The sequence below is a fragment of the Colletotrichum chrysophilum genome (assembly GCF_026319265.1).
Source record: "Colletotrichum chrysophilum strain AFK26 chromosome Unknown scaffold_82, whole genome shotgun sequence".
NCBI lineage: Eukaryota > Fungi > Ascomycota > Sordariomycetes > Glomerellales > Glomerellaceae > Colletotrichum > Colletotrichum chrysophilum.
Window position 1 is genome coordinate 12350 of NW_026517369.1, and position 18637 is coordinate 30986.

At 54.8% G+C, this 18637-nt stretch overlaps 3 protein-coding genes across 3 annotated transcripts; 2 read left to right on the top strand and 1 right to left on the bottom strand.

Annotated features, from left to right (window-relative positions):
* Positions 1 to 6851: 6851 nt before the first annotated feature.
* On the top strand, positions 6852 to 7664 carry COL26b_008935 (uncharacterized protein; the record flags this gene model as incomplete). The annotated part of the gene is made up of 2 exons (XM_053181680.1): positions 6852 to 7501; positions 7559 to 7664. The coding sequence occupies 2 exons, from the start codon at positions 6852 to 6854 to the stop codon at positions 7662 to 7664; spliced, it is 756 nt and encodes a 251-aa protein (XP_053034328.1).
* Positions 7665 to 12023: 4359 nt separating this feature from the next.
* On the top strand, positions 12024 to 13222 carry COL26b_008936 (uncharacterized protein; the record flags this gene model as incomplete). Its single annotated transcript, XM_053181681.1, has 3 exons — positions 12024 to 12394; positions 12600 to 13010; positions 13063 to 13222. The coding sequence occupies 3 exons, from the start codon at positions 12024 to 12026 to the stop codon at positions 13220 to 13222; spliced, it is 942 nt and encodes a 313-aa protein (XP_053034329.1).
* A 2919-nt stretch (positions 13223 to 16141) lies between these two features.
* COL26b_008937 (uncharacterized protein) lies at positions 16142 to 17994 on the bottom strand (the record flags this gene model as incomplete). Its single annotated transcript, XM_053181682.1, has 2 exons — positions 16142 to 17791; positions 17854 to 17994. 2 exons carry the CDS (start codon positions 17992 to 17994, stop codon positions 16142 to 16144), a joined length of 1791 nt encoding a protein of 596 aa, XP_053034330.1.
* Positions 17995 to 18637: the final 643 nt, after the last annotated feature.

Here is an 18637-nt window from a genome sequence, read left to right on the forward strand (position 1 = left end):
AAGTAGTGAACGCTAGGGGAAAGGTCCTGGGAGAGAATCATCCCTTCACGCTGAATGGCACGAGGTATCTAGTATTGATATATGAGAAGCAAGGTAGATTCGAGGAGGCTTTAGATTTACAAGCGCAGGTGGTGGGCATACAGAAGAGAGTACTTGGAGAGGAGCATCTAGATACACTGGGAAGTATGGACAAGTTAGTGGATATGTTAGAAGAACAGGGTCGGTGGAAGGAGGCGGAGAGTCTAGAGGCGCAACTGCTGGAAACAAGAAAGAGGGTGCTTGGCGAGGAGCATCCGGATACGATAAGAAGTATGAACGTCATGAGAGTTCTAGCTTATTGCCAGGACCGATTGGAAGAGGCTAAAGAGTTTTTTATGCGAGTGGTAGAAATGGGAAAGGGGGTGTTTGGGAACACGCACTCTAACACACTAATTAGTATGTATAACCTAGCGTGGGTGCAAAAGAACTTGGGCGAACGGAAGAAGGCTGAAGAGCTGCTGGCCCAAGTGGTGGAAACGAGAAAGCGGGTGCATGGAGAGGGCCATCCACACACCAGACATTCCATCTCTTGTCTCACAGCCTAGAGACTAGAGGTTCAAGGAAAGGGCCACCAGTGACCATGATCTCTGAAATCATGGGGAACCTCAGTAGCTGTAGGAAAAAAGCATACATCGACACCGATATTTTCAATTGCGGGAGGGCTTGTGCCATATATTATCCTGCGTCTATCACTTTTGATACCGCCGTTTTCCAATGGTATTTAAGACGTGATTCTAGTTGTGTATGACCGCTTCGGGCAGGGCACCATGGCGTGATATGGAGGGTTCTTGGCTCAAGAAACAACAAAGTCAATTTCCTCGGCCACAACTTCTTCACCAGAAGCCATAAACCTATGTAGCCTGCTCGAAGAGTTCTAAAACGACTCCGTGGAGGCAAAGTCTCCAGTGTGGGACTGGACACTATTGTAGAGAACGTGCTCGAGCCGACGACAGTTTCTTGGAGTGAATGTACCGAGGGAAATCGCCACGTCTGGATCAGACCAAGACTCACCGCCGGCTACTCTATTCAGTCGGTACAGTGTCCGAATTTTGCGGCCTGGTATCCCCGACATTGGTATTGGTAGTCCCGTCCGTCTTGAGTCTACCGCCGAAGGCCATATCAAGAGCTGTATCAAGCCTTTGCTCGACAGGCAGGAGTCAGACTTCGCTTTGTCTCATCGCGATGGCGAAGGAGCGGCAATGGATGCCCACTTGATCCGTCATATGACAAGCGGTTGTCAGACGCCTCTCAGATGTCAAATTCTGGACTGATCGGGAGGTCACTCGCAACGAAGCCCTGGACGCTTCCCACGCTCGAGTTCGGTTCCGCTAGCTGTTGGCCGACAGTATCGCAGCGAGGCTGTGAGCGGTGCACATGCTTGCAATCTGCTGGTGAAAAGGGAGGATGGTGATACGATGCCCAAGACAATCATCAATATCCCTGAAGGGAGGTATCCGTTAGACTCGGCCGATTCGCCGCGGTGTTCATATGGACTGTCTCTTATTCAGCAAAACCACGCGTATGTCGAACCGCGAGACAGACAAGAGCTAGCGACGGGCCGCAGCCAAGATGTCTCGCTCGCACGCCGTGTGCTTGAGACACAATGCGTGTTGCTGAACCAGCTGGACGCTGTTCCGAGGCCGAACCCTGCCATGTTGTGCGCTGAGTCGAAACGTGTGTTACACCACGCACTCATTTGCCGTGAGACCTGCAGTAAAACAATAACATGCCAATGTGTATTACCATTCAAACCAAGGGCAGGACGGTAGTTGCTGATCCCCATGAGAGCCTGGCAGCGCAGTTGAGACCTGTCTGTTGATTTCAAGGGACCAGAATGTCTCTCGGAGCATCAGTCGGAGCAATAGGTTTGGGAGACCCTTGGGATACGAGTCTTGTGAAAAGCATCGCGGTACCGGGCAGTTTCTGGCGTGGGTGATGAGTATCGAGGACCATCGCAAGACGAAGCATCGGCAAGAGTCCAAATCGTTCGATACTCGGTGGTCTGCATGCGCAAAACAATGGCAGATTGGCTCGAGTTTCGCTGCTGCTCCCTTGGCCAGGCCATCTCGAAAAGATGAATGCAGAACCTCAAGCAACGTATCGGGCGCGTCAGGCAGTTCCTAAGTCTGCTGTCATCCGGTATCTCGGGCAGTCGAGTTCGGGCGTGGCAAAACAGAACGCGCGCTTCAAGCCAATAATGTAGGCGATTTCCCGTAGTAATCCAATTTGTCGACAAAAAGGGAATGGGAATATCAGCCGGGCGAGATCCTTCGTCCATTCAGCCACCAACATCGAGAACAGGTTCCGAGGGAACGGTCGCTAATATCTTGCGGCGCGAACAGCCTTCTGAGCTTCATCGTACCCCTGAGGCGTGCATGTTGGCTTATGCGGGCATCCAAGTCTGGGGTTGGCCGAGGCCATGCCGCCATCTCGACCCGACGAAAGACCTGCCTCTTGAAGCGGCGCGGAATGGGCTCCTTTTGCGGGGATGGCTGACTGACCCCAAAAAATTGTCCGAGATTTGCTTTTCGTTTGGTCAGATTGCCTTCACACACTCTCTTCCCCCTCCTCAGGCACAATGAGGTTTGGCGCCGGGCATTGGACCGAGAGGGCGGGTCAGATTTCCACTTACCTAGAATAGACAACCAGAAGCAGCGTCAAATATCCCACAGGTGACATCCAACTCGATCCCAGCCAGTCGCACGGCTTCCGATGGTAGATTTCCCAAACGGGACGCTGATGTCCAGAGTATGGAGAAATCGGCTGTGTGATCTACAGGCTGGTGTGGCGCCGAGCTTCCTGAGAGACGGGAGCTGCATGGTTCATTAAACTCCACAACTCTGTCAGTCCCGCCGCGTGATCGGAGGTTTTAGGGGACGATTGTCATTAAGAATTGTCGGTGAGATGAAGACTGAAAAGGGAACAATGCGACAAACGAGATCCATTGTTTGCCAAGACCCGCCGTTCCAGAGCAAACGCGCCGGCCAAGGGGCACGCAAAAGCTTCTCTACTCCAGCCTCTCGGTTGGCTTCAATGGCGCATAGAAATTGCATTCCAAATGTAAAGAAGCGGCGATGCTGGTGGTGTCTGTAGGTCTCACAGCCAAGAGATTAGACATGGCCTGGCCAAGCGGCCAGTGACAGCATGGTCGATGATGTGGTCATGTCAAATTACGCTGGACAGCCGATCCGATCAGGCCGCTGCCAAGAACCCGGAGGACAGACGGAGGCGGTCGACGGCGTGGCCTCGGGGCAACACTACCGCAAGCCGTGATGGTGACGGCGCTGGCAGTCCTGAATCGCGGCTGATTAAGGTTATCATTGCTCCTGTCAACGCAACCTTGCCATATGTGGTCCTCAGACGACTGGCGGAAAGTAGCCGTCGTCGTCCAAGTCATGCCGGCAATCAAACACATTCGGCCGGCCGTCGGTCAGGCAGCCCACGAGCAGGCATAACAAGACGTCATAAGGGTCAATCGACATGGGAGAGACGTTGGAGCCCTTGAGGGAGCATCAGACGATCTGGTGCGTCCACAATTGTGAAACGCGCGATTAGCAGCACGCTGGAGCCCTTGGCTTCCTCGTGGGGCCGGCTGGTACGCTGCTGATAAGTCCGACATGGATATCTCTGAGAGACAATTTGCGATGCTTTTCCGACGTTGAAACGGCTCTTCTTTGTTCTGGGTCGCCGATGAGGGGTTCCTTGACCTTGGTTCCTGGCTAATATCCGTCTGTCGAGGAGCCAACAAGACAATGGACATGGCTGGCACGCTCATGAATTTCCTGAATCGATGCCATCCCCGACACCCAAGCACAAAACAACTTAAAGTAGAGAGACACCGCAGTAGCGTTATTGACCGCCCGAGTGGCGGCCATCTAGGCGTGGCAATGGCATGGCTGCCACGGAATCCAGACTCACGATATGGAGTCCCAGAAGTAAAACGTCAAAAAACACAGACATCGGCGGGATGGGCGTGGCGGTCGGGGCTAAGCCGGTTCAGGCGGCATCAAGAAGTGCCGGGACAGTCTAACGAGACGAACTGGAGATTGAGATTGGCTTTTTGAGCTTGAAGGGACACGGTCAGTGGGCGCGATGGTCCGTGATTCTGACGTGTTGACAACGCTGATCTCGCAACGCTGGATGATGCCGCGGAGGATTTTCGCAAAAACCCATCCAGGGATGGACAGGGGCGGAGGGCTTGGTGGCAGGGGGCTCGTCTTCCCTGGTTCTCATGTTGCGGTATCTGCGCCTCTGCGTTGGCTTCCGCGGCTCAGTGTGCATGTACTTAGCCGTGACCGTAGGTGCATGCTGCGGTGTCTGTTTTCCCGCCGACGTTGGCCAACAAGTCGGATGGATCGTTTCCCTCCCAAGCGCTCAGTCCGAAGACGAACAAGAATGGCGGGGATGATTTACCACGAGGCTCCATGGATGGACGTTGACGAGTGGTTCTCCCATTATTCTGGCAGCTTCGCGGGAAATTAAGCCGTAATGGACGGTTCGTGAAATGGAAAAAGATTGACAGGAAGAGACTGAAAAGGGGAAGTTGTGAAGATGATTTGCGCGGAGAAAAGGAGTACGTACATTGGGTGCATCCCAGAGGCTGACCCTTTTGGAAATAGTGCCCACCAGCCCAGTTTATGTTCCTGCATTAGCAGACCCTCCGCTTCGTTTCTCATGCAGGTACGTACTGTACAGAATGTTTTGTGCCTTGGGCCCCTTTGTGCCTGGTTTGTGCAAACATCCACAGACCAACTCCAGGGTCACTCGGAGAGGAGAAAGAGAAAAGGAGCCAGGGACACAAGGCACAAGGCACAACAAGGCTTGCCAAGGGGAACGCCCAGGAATCGCGCTCCCCTGCCTGGGCTGTCTCTCTCTCTCCTCTTTTGGCGGAGAACCCTGTTCGCAGTGTGCTCGTGCTGCATCTTTCTTGGTGCTTGTCACTGGCTGATCTTCCTTCACCTCCACGTTTCGGTGCATTCCCGCGCCCATCCGTTTTATTCCCTCTGCTCAGCTGGGCGGCCTCGTTGCCTCAGCTCTGGGCAGACCATGGCTTCGGATTGTCTCTCCCTACGGACGAACGTCTCCCAGCAGCGTCCGTCTAGAAGACGTCTGCCGCGTTCCTCTGCAAAACCTTCTATTAACCTCAGCACCGTGCAGACCTGGACGATTCTCGGAGACTTCCTGCTGGCATTCGTCGCCTATCCGTACGAAGACACTAAAGTACACGCACCACCGAAGCGAAGAGACAAGACAAGGCAAAGCGAGTGAGCGAAATAACGACAGCCTGGATCTGCGAGCTGGCCTGCGCATCGTTGCAAATGGTACAGTGTACGGCAGCAGACGTCCAAGTTGTGCAAGTCCAAGGGCCTGCGCGGTGTGTACAGCGTACAAATCACACCGAACCATCGCCCACTTGCCCAATCAGACAACCCATCCCTGTGGCCATTTAATGTGCCACTTTTTGACTTGCCTTCAAACCTCGCTTTGCAGCCCTTGATTGATTGACTCGCAATGCCTCTCGCATCCATCCTGGCCGCCTGGCTCCGGGATATTTGGGGCCAGAGGAAACACCAAGCGTTGGTCAAGCGACAAGAAAACCAGAGATTGGCGAACATGGTCAAGTAGAGCCAGTCATGTTGCGCGAGAGGCCACCGCTAGAAGTGTGTCCAGCAGCACCGGCACACCAGGTGGACTGTCGATAGACGCCCATGGTCAGTCATGTGCTGCTCTCCAGCATGACTAAGGTGGGATTCCAGAATCCAGCGAGCGAGAGGGTGTGCCGTCTGTCTCTCCTATTCTTGTTGGTCGGTCACTCCCTAGTGCTGTCGGTAAGGTACGGACAGATGGACAGAGAGCCATACAATTTGGATTCGCGAGATTGTCGTACCCCGACTCATTGCTTACACGAAGAGGGAAATTGGGGTAGAGAAGCGCCTGAAAACCAATGAAGCCAGCCGTTGCTGGCGCACAAATGCAGCGCAGCGCCTATGCCTGAAGCCACCTCAGGAGCGGATGGCGCCCTACTCGCATGGTGGGCGTTCTCGCCCCCAATAAGCGCTCACATCTCATCTCTCCTTACCACTCTTCAGGCTACACCGCAGCTAAAAAAGCAGAGCCTAGCAAATAAGGTGGCAACGGCGTTTCTCGTCTGCTGTTCTCGCTGTCGTCTATGCAGATGGAGGCAGATGGATGATGGATCTAACCCCGGTAGCCTGGGTAGTAAGGGACCGGGATGGGTGCGCATGGGAAGTCGGCCTCGCCTCTGCGGGCCAATTCGCCCAAGTGCCCTTGCCGGTGCCATCCAACCTCCACCAAACCCCCTGGATTAGCGTTCATGGGGCTGGACGTTAGCAGGCGTTGTGTAATTTCCCACGGGCTGTGTGCTCGCTCCATGTCATGTCACTCCTCCTCTGTGGTCCTCTCACAGGCACAGGGACTGCTGCAGACAGACGGTGCCGAGCGAACGAGAGCGGAGAGAGGCGGGAGGGAAGCTGACTCTCTCTCTCTTTCGACAAGTCAAGCCAACCTTAGCACACACAGAAGAGAGGGGCCCGGGGTCGATCCCATCAAGGACTTGTCCAACATGGCCTATTAATATGCCGCCGTCCTCCCCGTTCACCTCGGTCGTCTTCTTCTTTCCCTCTCCAGCCAAACAAGCCTCATCAATCTCAAGCATCAGCTTTTGACTCAACTTTGACTTCGGTCGTCCATTCTTTACCAAGCTCTCAGCTTAAACAACACTCTCTTAATCAACCAACCAACACTATCTTCGTCTTTACGAATTTAACCAACCCCCTTCAACTACATTCAAAATGAAGTACTCCATCGCCGCCGCTGCTCTCGCTGGTGCCGTCATGGCCCAGGAGCCTGCTTCCACCGTCTTCTCCACCCAGTACTTCACCGTCACTTCTTGCGCGCCCACCGTCACCAACTGCCCTGCCCGCAGCACCGTCGTCTCCTCCAGCGTCGTCCCCGTGACCACCTCCACCGTCTACCAGACCAACGTCAAGACCATCACCTCTTGCGCCCCCACGGTCACCAACTGCCCCGCCGGCTCTACCGTCGTCGTCACCGAGACCAAGGCCATCGGCACCACCATCTGCCCCGTCACCGAGACTGGCGCCAAGCCCTCTGCCACCCAGCCCCCCGTTGTCGTTGTCCCTCCCCCCGCCAACAACGGCACCGTCCCTGCGGCTGTTCCCTCCAAGCCCGCCACCACCGGCAAGCCTCCCGCCGTCACCACCGGCGCTGCTCTGCCCTCCGTCTCCGTCCCCGCCACCCTGGTGTCCAGCCCGGCCGCCCCCGTCTGCCCCGGCGTCTCCGTTAAGACCATCTCTACCTCCGTCACCACCGTTGTCCCTACCGTCATCTACGAGACCGTCTCTGTCCCCTGCGCTACCGCCACCGGCCAGAAGCCCTCTGCTACCATCCCCGGTGTCCCCACTGGCGGCAACGGCACTACGTGAGTTATCCTGATATCCTGTCTAGAAACGAGCAGCATCACTAACACGCAAATCAGCTCTGTTCCCCCTACCAAGACCCCCGTCACTGCTGGCGCTTCCGGCCTGAGCGGCTCCGTCGCTCTCGCCGCCTTCGCCGGTGTTGCCGCCTACGTTTTCGCTTAAATCCTTTCCCCGGGACAATTCTAAAGGAAGCCATCACGGCTACGGCATTTAACGAACAACTATTTGGCGGGTCTTTTGCTGGAGTAGTAGAGACGACACATATGTAAAAAGAGGCCCGTCTTCTCTTTGTACATGTATCATCTTAACGGAATGGCAAATACCATTTGTATCTAATCTTCTAATTGTATTTGAGGTCTGTTCTCGGTGGCGCGAGTGATGCTCCGGCGTTGGAAGACGCTGGAGGAGATCTCAGCCAACCAGACGAGCCTGGCTTTAACGACGATGCGGTTTGGTGTAACAAGATATTGGTGACATTCTCCACTACGTGACATTTCAAGTAGCCAACAAACTTGCTTCTGGCGTCTAGGGAACAAATTTCCCTCGCAACACCCGATTCCCTCAAGTGAGGTAACATGATCGCCCCTACAGCGACCTTCCCCGGACTTCGACAGCAGAGTGCAACTCACACTTTTCGCCGTTGGGCAGTGTTCCCACCCACAAGACGACACCGACACCGAATCGCCCACGTATCCGACCGCCACCTTTGGACGACTGTCAACCGAACCCCTGCGAAAGAGACGAATACCCCTGGGACTAGCGCGGCACGGGTCTTGGCGGGCATCTGAGCATTGGACAACTGAGGGACTTTCGGGAGATTACAATTGGGACGAACGGCGGCCTCTGATTGGACGCCCGACTTGCGATCAATTTGGGTGAAACGGCGGCCCCCCGCCCGACGGGGATCGAGTTATGAACGGCGTCACCGCGCTTGCATAACTCCCCACCGACAAACAATCCACCACCTACCCATCCTGTTCTTTTTTTGAGTTCACCGAGGGATGATGAGGCCCCGGGATGGGGGACCGAAACGATATGAGAGGGACCCGCGGTCAAGCAAGCACTCTACACCTCGAGCTGGGGTCATGCCGTCTCAGATCCTGAAAAGGAAGGCGATGGATTTTTTCTCTTTTTTGTGGCTCTCTGGGATTTCGAAAGGGCTGAGGAAGATGCCCCGCGGGATCCTCATGGATGACTGGAGAGGGCGCAGCATTGCCCGTCTCATTTCGGAAGAATTTTGGCATCCTGTTGGATGCTGGGACATCCCAAACCGCCACGGGCTTGATGTCTCTGGAGAGGGCAGATGGAACGGCGACGACGAAATGACGACCGACAGGCTGGATCCGGAACATGATTCGACTCGTGGGGTATCGGAGGATATTGTACCACAATGCGTACGAGTCGAATCGCGGAGACGCGGGACGATTGCATGATCGACGACGGTGACGCCGCCGTTGGGTGTTGGTTTCTCGACGGGGTCGTTCTGGCGGAGCTACTATACACTTACGAAATACGTCACGACGGCACGGGTCAGGTCTGATGCGGCCTCCCGAGCGGCTTGGTGCGCTGGCGACCGCACCGCGTTACTCCTGGACTCGCACCCTTTCTGTCGTGGGCCGGCCTGCGGGTAGGCGTGCGGGCGGACGTCGTTTGATGGTGATCGGAATTTGACGGTCATGTCCGTCGTTCGATGCGAAAAGTCTGAGGCATCCAGTTTTCGAGGCTGTGAGGCGCAGATCTCATCTGGGCAAAATCTTGGGATGGAGAAGGACGTTCACGGACCAGGTCAATCTTCTTTCCTTTCTTTTTGTCGTCATTTCCAGACGACGCACGGGAGCGGTCGCCCTTCTGCTGTGTTTCTCTCTCATCACGGCATGCCTGAGCAGTCGACTGGCCGACCTGTGCTGCGCATCCGATGGTGAACCTCTCCCGCCCGTCGACGAGCTCATACTCTGAGACTGTACAACGAACGACGGACGTCAGTCAAAATGACACGACATAGTGTCTGAAGGTGGCCTGCTTCTAGGTGACGCGCAGTCCTTTTTTGCTTTTGCAGGCTGCGACGTCTCACATGTTCATGGCCAGACTAGTATTACACCTGGTGGCTACGGTGTCATCAACAGACGGGAACCATCGACGTGGCCGTTATGTACATCAAAGCCTGGTTTCTCAGACGGGACGGCATCGTCAGTATCAGCAACGATGGGGCTCCAGACCGATTGCCCGTATGAGCAAAAAACGCCGTGACACTTTGCGGATATGGAACGTCGAAACCGTGGACACCGAGTTCCAGCGCATGCCTGTGAGCATCGTACCCGACAGGCGGTCGAAAGAGTGCCAAATGGGGTCTTTGCAATCAATCAACTCGATATGGCCATCCCCTCCTTCCTCTTCCAGCCTCGTCATCCAAAAATGAATTTCTGTCACTGAGCATCATGGGTCTTTGTGGGTATGTTTGAGATAGACTCGGATCAGGCCGACAGGGCTGCGGAAACTCCACAACCCACAGCCAAATCAGACGAACATCGTAGAAGCCAAAGATAGACATTGTCTGCAGTAGAGTGCTCTTGTCGTCTGAATTCGGGCTGAGATGATTAGTTCTTAGCCTCGCCCACACAAATGCCGAATCCAGAGAGCACGCAACTTTAAATAGATGTGCACAACTGTTCTATTCTCACGCACCTATATTTCACCGAGCGGGTTGACGATCATTCCTCGTACCTACCGATAATAATTAATGATGCTCTCTTACCAATACTGAAGCCGCCTGCTGATATGTACGTAGCTGAATCATAACTTCTGCAATATGGCCTGTCCGTGTTGTTTCAGAGAAAGAGGCCGCATGACTCGGCCCAGTTCGTCCCATCTCGTGGATATGCTTACCGCATAGAAACAGATCAAGCTTCGCTCGAAACGATTCAAGAATACGTATCTTGAGTGCACGTGGTCACTGAAAGGTGTAATCGCAGATTGCACGACAAGGTCTCCGGTGGCTGCCCCGAACACCGGGGCCCGGCCTCCGGCGCCGAGTGGCGGCCCCACACCCGAACTTGGATCACATCTTCGGATCAACAGCACATGACCGGCATGTCATTGACCTCGCAACGTCAAATGCAAGATCGAGATGTGTCGCCGATCTCGCCGCTGTGCCGGCCCGAAAGCAGCTCCGTCAAAGGATGCGGAGGAAACGATCAACTCTCGTTCTAGACCCCTCAACGCGCTGTCCCGATTCGGCGGCATTGCGCGCGGGCACACCAGACGTGACGCCCTCGTTCCAGAGGTCGGCTCGAGTTAGCCTCTGGCAAAAATCAAGACAGCGTGCCCAAACCGTCCAGCGCCTAAGTCCGCCTTGGCATTCGAGCAGAGGCACGCACCCGTCCATGGCAACAGTCGGTGCGATTGCGACGGCGTCTTCCACTTCACAGGCAGAACCCTTGGCATGGCCATCACCACCAATACTTCGACGTCCTATCATGCATGCACCATGGTGGGATGAGCCTCAGATCAATGACACCTTCATCCCGTGTCGAGATCCCAATGCCCTGGTTGTGCCCAGCCCTACAGCCCCCCGTCAGCCTGCAGCACAACACATCATCCAAACCAGCTCAACCGTCCCAACTTTCCTCCGACTTATCAGCCCGTCGTCATCTCAAGGCCTCCCCCAACACAGCTAATTGGCTGTTCCTCACCGACGGATTCCACGTTGCCCAAAATGGACGCTTTTGACGCGGCCCGCCCTTTCGCACTCGCTCGCACAGACCACAGCTTCCTTTCTCTCCCTGTTCGCACGCACGCAGCCACGCAGCATTCCTCTTCCATTCGCATCTGACATGTCCGTCCCGGCCCCGCTTCCGCACTCGCTTAGCAGCCAAGACTGACGCCGTCCCATCCTTAACGGCCGATCTCTCTCGCCCTACGCACGTTTCTTCCGCTCGCCATCCAGACGAAGGTTGTGCTGCCCAGCTAGCTGCGAGCGCAGAATGCATCCCTTTTCAGCTCACTGCCGTCAGGCGGATCGTCTATTTCAGCCTCTCTCTCATCGGCCGGGAAGGTGAACTGTCTCTGTCACACACCCCCGGCTGACGGCTGCACCGCCCACCAGCTCCGACATGATTGGCGTTGCTGCTCATCGAGCCACGAGTCTATCTGAATCATCGAAGAGAATGCGAGCCTTGGGGGCCCTCTAATGCGCCTAGTGATGACGAGTGTCTCCTCCGTACCTGGATTCCGCGATCCGTCCATGCTGTGAAGGCCCCCATCGTGTTCCAGACTCTAATCCAATATTCCCTCCCTGTGACAATCTTGGATGTATATAGCGTGGCCCCTTTCCGGTCCTGACTGTATTGACACGCTTGCTTGTTTCTCTCAGTATCCAAGGCCTGAGCACGATAGCCGGCATCCAAGACAAATCACATCTCCCAGCCGCGATCCCCATAGAAGAAGCCCTTCCCGCCTCCCGCCCTTCTCGAAGCCGTCCCGTCTTCATCTCACACTCCTCCAACGACCAAATCATCACCAAAAATGACAGGACCACCACCGCCTCTCCCGCCGTACGTCGTCGTCTTCGGCCCCGACGCAAACTGCACCCTCGAAATCTGCGACATCCACTACAGCCTGTACAGGTACCGCCCGAATCTCGCCGCCAACGCCCTCTTCCTCGCCCTCTACGGCATCGCCGGCCTCGTCCACATCTTCCTCGGCATCCGCTGGCGCTCCTACTGGTTCATGACCTTCATGGTCCTCGGCTGCCTCAGCGAGATCGTCGGCTACATCGGCCGCATCATGCTCTACCACAACCCCTTCGCCTTCGTCCCCTTCATGCTGCAAATCGTCTTCATCACCAGCGGTCCCGTCTGGTACACCGCCGCAATCTACGTGACCCTCTCCAAAGCGTAAGTTTTCCTGTTTGTTCACCTTGTTTTCGGGTCGTCACTGTCATTTCGGCGGCGTTTGCTTTTTCCTGGGGCTGGATCTGGGCGAACCCACCCCTTACACGCGATCGCAATCTTGCGATGCCAAAAGAAAGCATGCTGGTGTCAGAACGCCATAACCGAAAGACAAGTTCGTTCGCTGACTCGAGCTCTTGCATTCCACCAGCATCATCCACCTCGGTCCCGAACTCGCACGCCTCCCTCCCAAGGCGCTCTACTGGGTCTTCATCGCGCTGGACGTGTCGTGCCTGGTGATCCAGGCCGCCGGCGGCGCCATCAGCACCGACTCCAAGGGCGACTCCGACCTGGGCGTCAACCTGGCCATGGGCGGTCTGGTCATCCAGGTCGTCGTGATCGTCGTCTTCTGCGCCGTCTTCGCCGACTACATGATCCGCTATACGCGCTCGAGCTACACACGCAAGCTTGCGCAGCGGGAGAAGATTTTTTTTGGCTTCCTGGCGCTGGCTGTCGCGCTCATCCTCGCGCGGTGCTCGTACCGTGTCGATGAGCTGAGTGAGGGATACTCGAACTCGACGAAGGTCACGGACGAGGGGCTGTTTATCGGCTTGGAGGGAGTGTAAGTTGGCCTGTTGTCTTGAGGTTATTCGGTATGCTGACGATGATTGCAGACTGATTGTTCTTGCTGTTTTCTCTCTGTGTCTTGGACACCCCGGCCTCGCTTTCGAGAACAAGACCGAGAGGGCTGAGGAGAGAAAGGAGTCGCAGGCCAGCGTGGAGAGCGCCATGAGCGAGACGACGGACAAGGGCAGGTCGAGACACGTTTCTTAGGTGATTGAAGTGATTTTTCGGGCACTGCGGAGGTGCCTGAGTCTGTTCGGTTACATTTCCTTGATTCGTCTTTTGGTTAGAAGCGCGCATGATACACACATGAGCAGATTCCTGGTTTAGACAACAGCACACGTAGAGCCAAGCTCTGCGAATGATACGACTCTTAACGATCTATGAAAACATGATGCTCTAATCTCGATATTGTGACTTAGAGTGGGAAGAGTGTCTAAGTCGATTTGATTGAGTTAATCAAATTGGTTTTTGATTTGATTAAATCAGTCAAATCAGTCAAATCAGTCAATACAATAAAGTGTTCAGCAAGGCACAGCAGGGTATTTGAACAGGTATAAATGAGATGTCTTAACATATCTAAGGTAGAAAGATAGCACAAGGTGGTCATTACCCGCAGAAAAGTGGAAGGGGCCTAAAGAAGGGCACTGCATCTCGATATCAGAGTCTTAATATCATATTGAGCAAATCTTCACATTTAAACAGCCTAGATATATTCAAAAAATGGAATTTACGGACGAGGACGAAGATCATTAACGTCAATTACTCGGTTCTCAACATATGCGGGCTTCCATAGGGCAAACGAACTTAATAATTTCACCATCGTTGAGAACCAGCCAGCCACATATCGGACTTGAATGTTTTATTGGGTTTTTGGAGAAGCTTCCATTAAACCATCGTGAAGGGGTCTCATATTCTTTTTGCAAATCGGGCCTGTGGCTTGCCCTGAAGTTTGGAACCAGTTGTGCTTGTTTACAAGAGGGATAGCCGTTGTATCGGAAGTGGCATGAAGTAAAAGCGCAAGGATCGTCGTCCAGGTTAAGATTGACAGATTCCAACGTACTATATTCACAAGAATCATCAGACGATGATGGACATAGGTAAGACGCTTCAGTGACTGGCGGTCCTTCACGCACGTATACCGTATTGAGCACCGCGTGACAGCATTAGCCAGGCCTTGGACGCCTGGAGCCACTATTACTAGGAGCGGAATTCCTTCTTTCAGCCGATTCATTGTGTCATTTTACAAGCCAGGCTGTTGACTCTTGATGACCTATTTATCATGATTTACAGGTCCAGCGGGCCCTTAAACTGCTGAGCTTCTGCCAAAAGAGCTACTGCCCTGGACTTGGGGACGTATAAAGATGACCGAGATGCCGAATATTCAACGTTCCAAACCAAATACGTATCGGGTGCGGTGCGTTCGCGGAAGCAACTTACACCGATCAGTTGTGCAAAGAGGTAAAGTTCCGTTCCATGTAGACTGGATGCCATACGCACGAAGACGTCATTTCTTCCTGGCAGGATTGTTGACTACTTTGCGTATTCTTAGGGCATTTCCTAGAGAGTGACGCCGACTGACGGAGACGAGCAAGTCCAGAGATTTTGGAGTTTCGCGTGGTTCGGAACGAAGAATTTACCGTGTTGAGAGGCTCCTCGGTCTATCCTGGATTTAATTCACTACGTCAATCGCATTGCCCGGGCTATGAGGAGAGAGAAACGGCCTGAACGCTGTTAACAACAACCAGATTTAAAGAATTGGCTGCGTCAAATACCCGGCCATGGTATGTATCTCGGTAGCCATCGACGGGCTGATCCCTGCCTATGCCTCTGCTATTTATTTCAGACATCTAGTCATGCTGCAAACGGAGAAGACAACAATCTCGCAGTGGCCTGTTCCGTTCGCTAACGAGGCTTGCGAATAGCTTTATGCCCAAATCTAATTCGATGTGTCAGCCTTGTCTTGGGTTTCGGCAACTTCAGTCGCCATCCAAATACACGCCGTGAATAAATGTCCGCGGCAAATGACAGGGAATGACGATGGCACTGTCGTGGCAGATATACAAGCAACAGTCAAGCATCCCCGCGGAGTATACAAGATCCCTCAATGGAAGTAGCCAGGATCATGCAAACCTGGATCTTTTCGATGAAAAAAGGAAACCTATACCAAGACGCTCACATTGCGCGCCTGTCTTCAGAACAAGAAGGGAGGCCTGACGCCTTGAATACACACAGGTTCGGGGCTTGCCAGCGAGATTTGCCGCCTCCTCCATGACCATGGCCAAAAGCCTGGCTTCAGAGGTTCCCGGGCACCGCCTGTGCAAGAAGTTTGTGAGGGAGTACTTACAAAACGATATACGCGTTCAAAATGACTAAATTATTCTAACAAAGCAATGTCAGTATCGATCTGTATGGGAAAAACTCAACAATACGATGATCTTGTTCATAAGACATTGCGCTGCATCGATAAACACCTAATGAAACCGTCTTTGAGTTGTCTGGTGCCAGAGATACCTCATGTCTTGAATACCCTTCTGGATACTTACTAGACGTGGATGATGGACGCCTCGCAATGGTCAAGATAGATACAAATGGAAAGGCCAAGACTCTTTCGCCAAATGTCTCAGCATTTTGGAAAAAGGGCTATCGCCGCCTCCTACCCCATGACCTAAGCCTTTGCTCTGATGAGTTCGTTGTGCCGCTATTGGCAAGCATTTTATCAAAGTCAGTATGATAGGTAGGCATATACGCAAGACGACAGTGGCGGACAACGTGGCGGTGGCACCGTTCAACACATTTTGGCAGCCAGTGACGACGTACCTTCACTCGCTTGGAGTGGCATCACCTGATACCTGGCTGTCTGTATGTTCAACCACCCAACCAATCTATCCCCGATTTCACGATAACATTTGGTGCTTCTAACTCGTAGGTCATGTTGACGCACATATATATAGCACATGGGGCCCCACGTTGCAAACACGCACTACAAAGATCACTGGCCAACGAGCGCCGCAAAAGCAAGTCAAAGTTCATGGTACAAGTTCTGCATTAAAATCGTAGTGCCCATAGGCAGTCCTAGCAATGACATGATCGTAAAATACTCTATATATATCCATACACCCATGCGTCTCATACTTGACCGGCGACAGCCTGTCTCACAGCACCGGCCAGCTCGCCAAACAGAATGCCCTTGAACACGCTCTCGCCCATGTTCTGCGTCCAGTGTCCCGCCTTGGAGAGCTTCTCCTTCCAGAGCTTCTTCTGCTGTGCCGAGAGATCGTCCCAGCTGACCGCGGGGCCGTAGACTGCCTCGTCGTGGACGGCGGCCTGGAATCTCGGCACCGGGTTCTCCTCGGGGTGGGTAGGAGTGACGGCGTCCTCGCGGATGACGATCGGGTCTCCCTGGAGCGCGTGGACCTCACCGATGAGCGTTGAGAGGAACTCGTTGGGGGTGTTGGGGTTGGCCAGGGGGCTCGTCTTGGCAAGGAAACGCGGGCTCACGACGCCCGCCGACTCGAGACCGATCTGGAAGAGGACGGCCAAGACGAGGACGATGATGGTGGCGAGCGTAATGGTAGCCTTGGTGCCGTATCTCTTGGGTTGCAGAGCGACGGCATAGCGCTGGGGCCGAGGCGGGCCGCCCTTGCGAAGAGGAACTTCCCTGTCGGTGAACTTCTTGAGCAGGATCGAATGCACGACGACGGTGTTCTTCATGGAGATGCTGGCAAGCTTGAGGTACTGAGGACGGGCGGTCGTCTTGGGCGGGACGAAGTGGGACAGGGCGACGTTGGTGATGTTCAGAGGGTGGACCTCCTTCAACGTCGTCAGGCGTTCGAGGTTGGTAAGGAGTTCGAGGTTCGAGAGAGACTTGTGCTCAACCGTGAAGAGCGAGACGGAGCGGTCTTGTCCTGCCACGGCGACGACGAATTGCGTGTTGCCGAGCTTGGCCTCGGGTGTTGACGCCGGGTTCAGGTTTCGCACGGCAATGGTAGTCGCCTGGGTCACTGTCTTTGGCAGCTTGGCGGACGCAGCCAGACGGCCCTTCTCCTCCTCCTTCATCGGCAGCCGGATGCCCAGGAGAACCACGCCAGTGCGCTTCGGAAGGTTGCAGCCTGCCATGATGAAGTTTGGCGACAAGTACCGAATCGACCTGAAGATGGGCGTAACACCGGCGCCGTCCTCCTTGATGGTGAATGCCAGGTGCGGCCCATCAACGCTGTTCTTGGTGACGTTCACAACGAAGAGGTCGCGCTCATCGCAGAAGGCGACCTGGAACGTCTCGTCCCCGGTCTGAATGACATCCAGATCCATCGCCTCCCTCGAAATCTCCAGCGTGCCCCTCGGCTTCACCGCAGCCCCGGAAGCGGCCGACACCTCGAACAGCGAGATCTGCGACTGCTTCGCCAGGCCAGTGGCCACGGCGCCCAGCTGGTGCTTCTCGCCAAAGGGCGCGGACAGCCTCAGCAGGCGCTGGTAGGCGTCCTTGTCGTTCTCGGCGGGGGCGAAGAGGGCGGAGCGCGAGAGCTCGGCGAGGTTCACGCTCGGGCTGTTAGCACCGACGGAGAGACGCGCCTTGCTCTGCTCGACGCCGAAGACGCGGAAGTGCTCGTTCCTGCCCTTCTCGACGTCGGCGGGGCTCGAATTGATGCCGGCGTAGACGTGGGAGGTGCGTCCCTTCTTTGGGCCGACGGCCAGGGTCATAACGCTGTCCTCGTTGCGGCTGAGGTCGGCCTCGCCGGCGATGCGCAGCTCGTCCTTTGCCGAGGTGTCGATCACTGTCTTTTCGCAAGTGTCAGTCGCATTCTGTCTGGGGGGCCGGGACGGCAGGGATGGGTGCGCACGATCTTGTTGGCGACGCCGGACCTGTTGGCGCCGCCGCCGCCTCCGACGAGCAGCCTGTTGGCATCTTGGGGGTCGAACTCGCAGGCGTAGGGGAGGTAGTCGAGGGTGAGCTTCGCGGTGTCAAAGGGGGAGGGAGCCATGGCTGGCGGAGCTGGAGGGTCTTGGCGGCGGGATCAATTGAATCGAGACAGGTCGCAGGGTTGCGTGGCGGGCTCGTCTGCAGGATTGGACGTTGAAAGACTCAGAGTTGGACCATGTTTGGGGAGGAGGTCGTCTGGCGCAAGATGGAATGAGGAGCAGGACACTCGGGTTGATGACGTTCGGGGCGGAAAAAAAGAGTTGGCCATCTGGCCTTGTCGTTAGGGGCATTCTAGACTCTGGGACTCCACGTGCGGTGCAGAGCTGAGAGCTGGAGCACGGGGCAGGCAGAGCTGTCAGAGCTCAGCTGGGGACGCTCAGCGCCGTCGATCCCTGTTCGTGGTTCTTAGTCGCTGCACTAACAATTTCCCCTGCTCTCCACGAACGGGCAGTCTTGGAGCCGCCAAGTCGGACCGTCAACTTCATCTCATCCATAGGGTGTCGGGTATTACTGAATAACTCCACGCGGTTGAACATACGTCCAAAATCAGCAATCGGCATATTACTGTTCTCCGACGATGTTTCCATACCACATCCCAACGAGGATCTGCACATCTCCCGGAGAAAACTTACATTTGCCCGCGTTGATGAGTCAGGAGCAATCAATACATGTATTTTGTATTGTATTGTACTGTAATCTGTAGT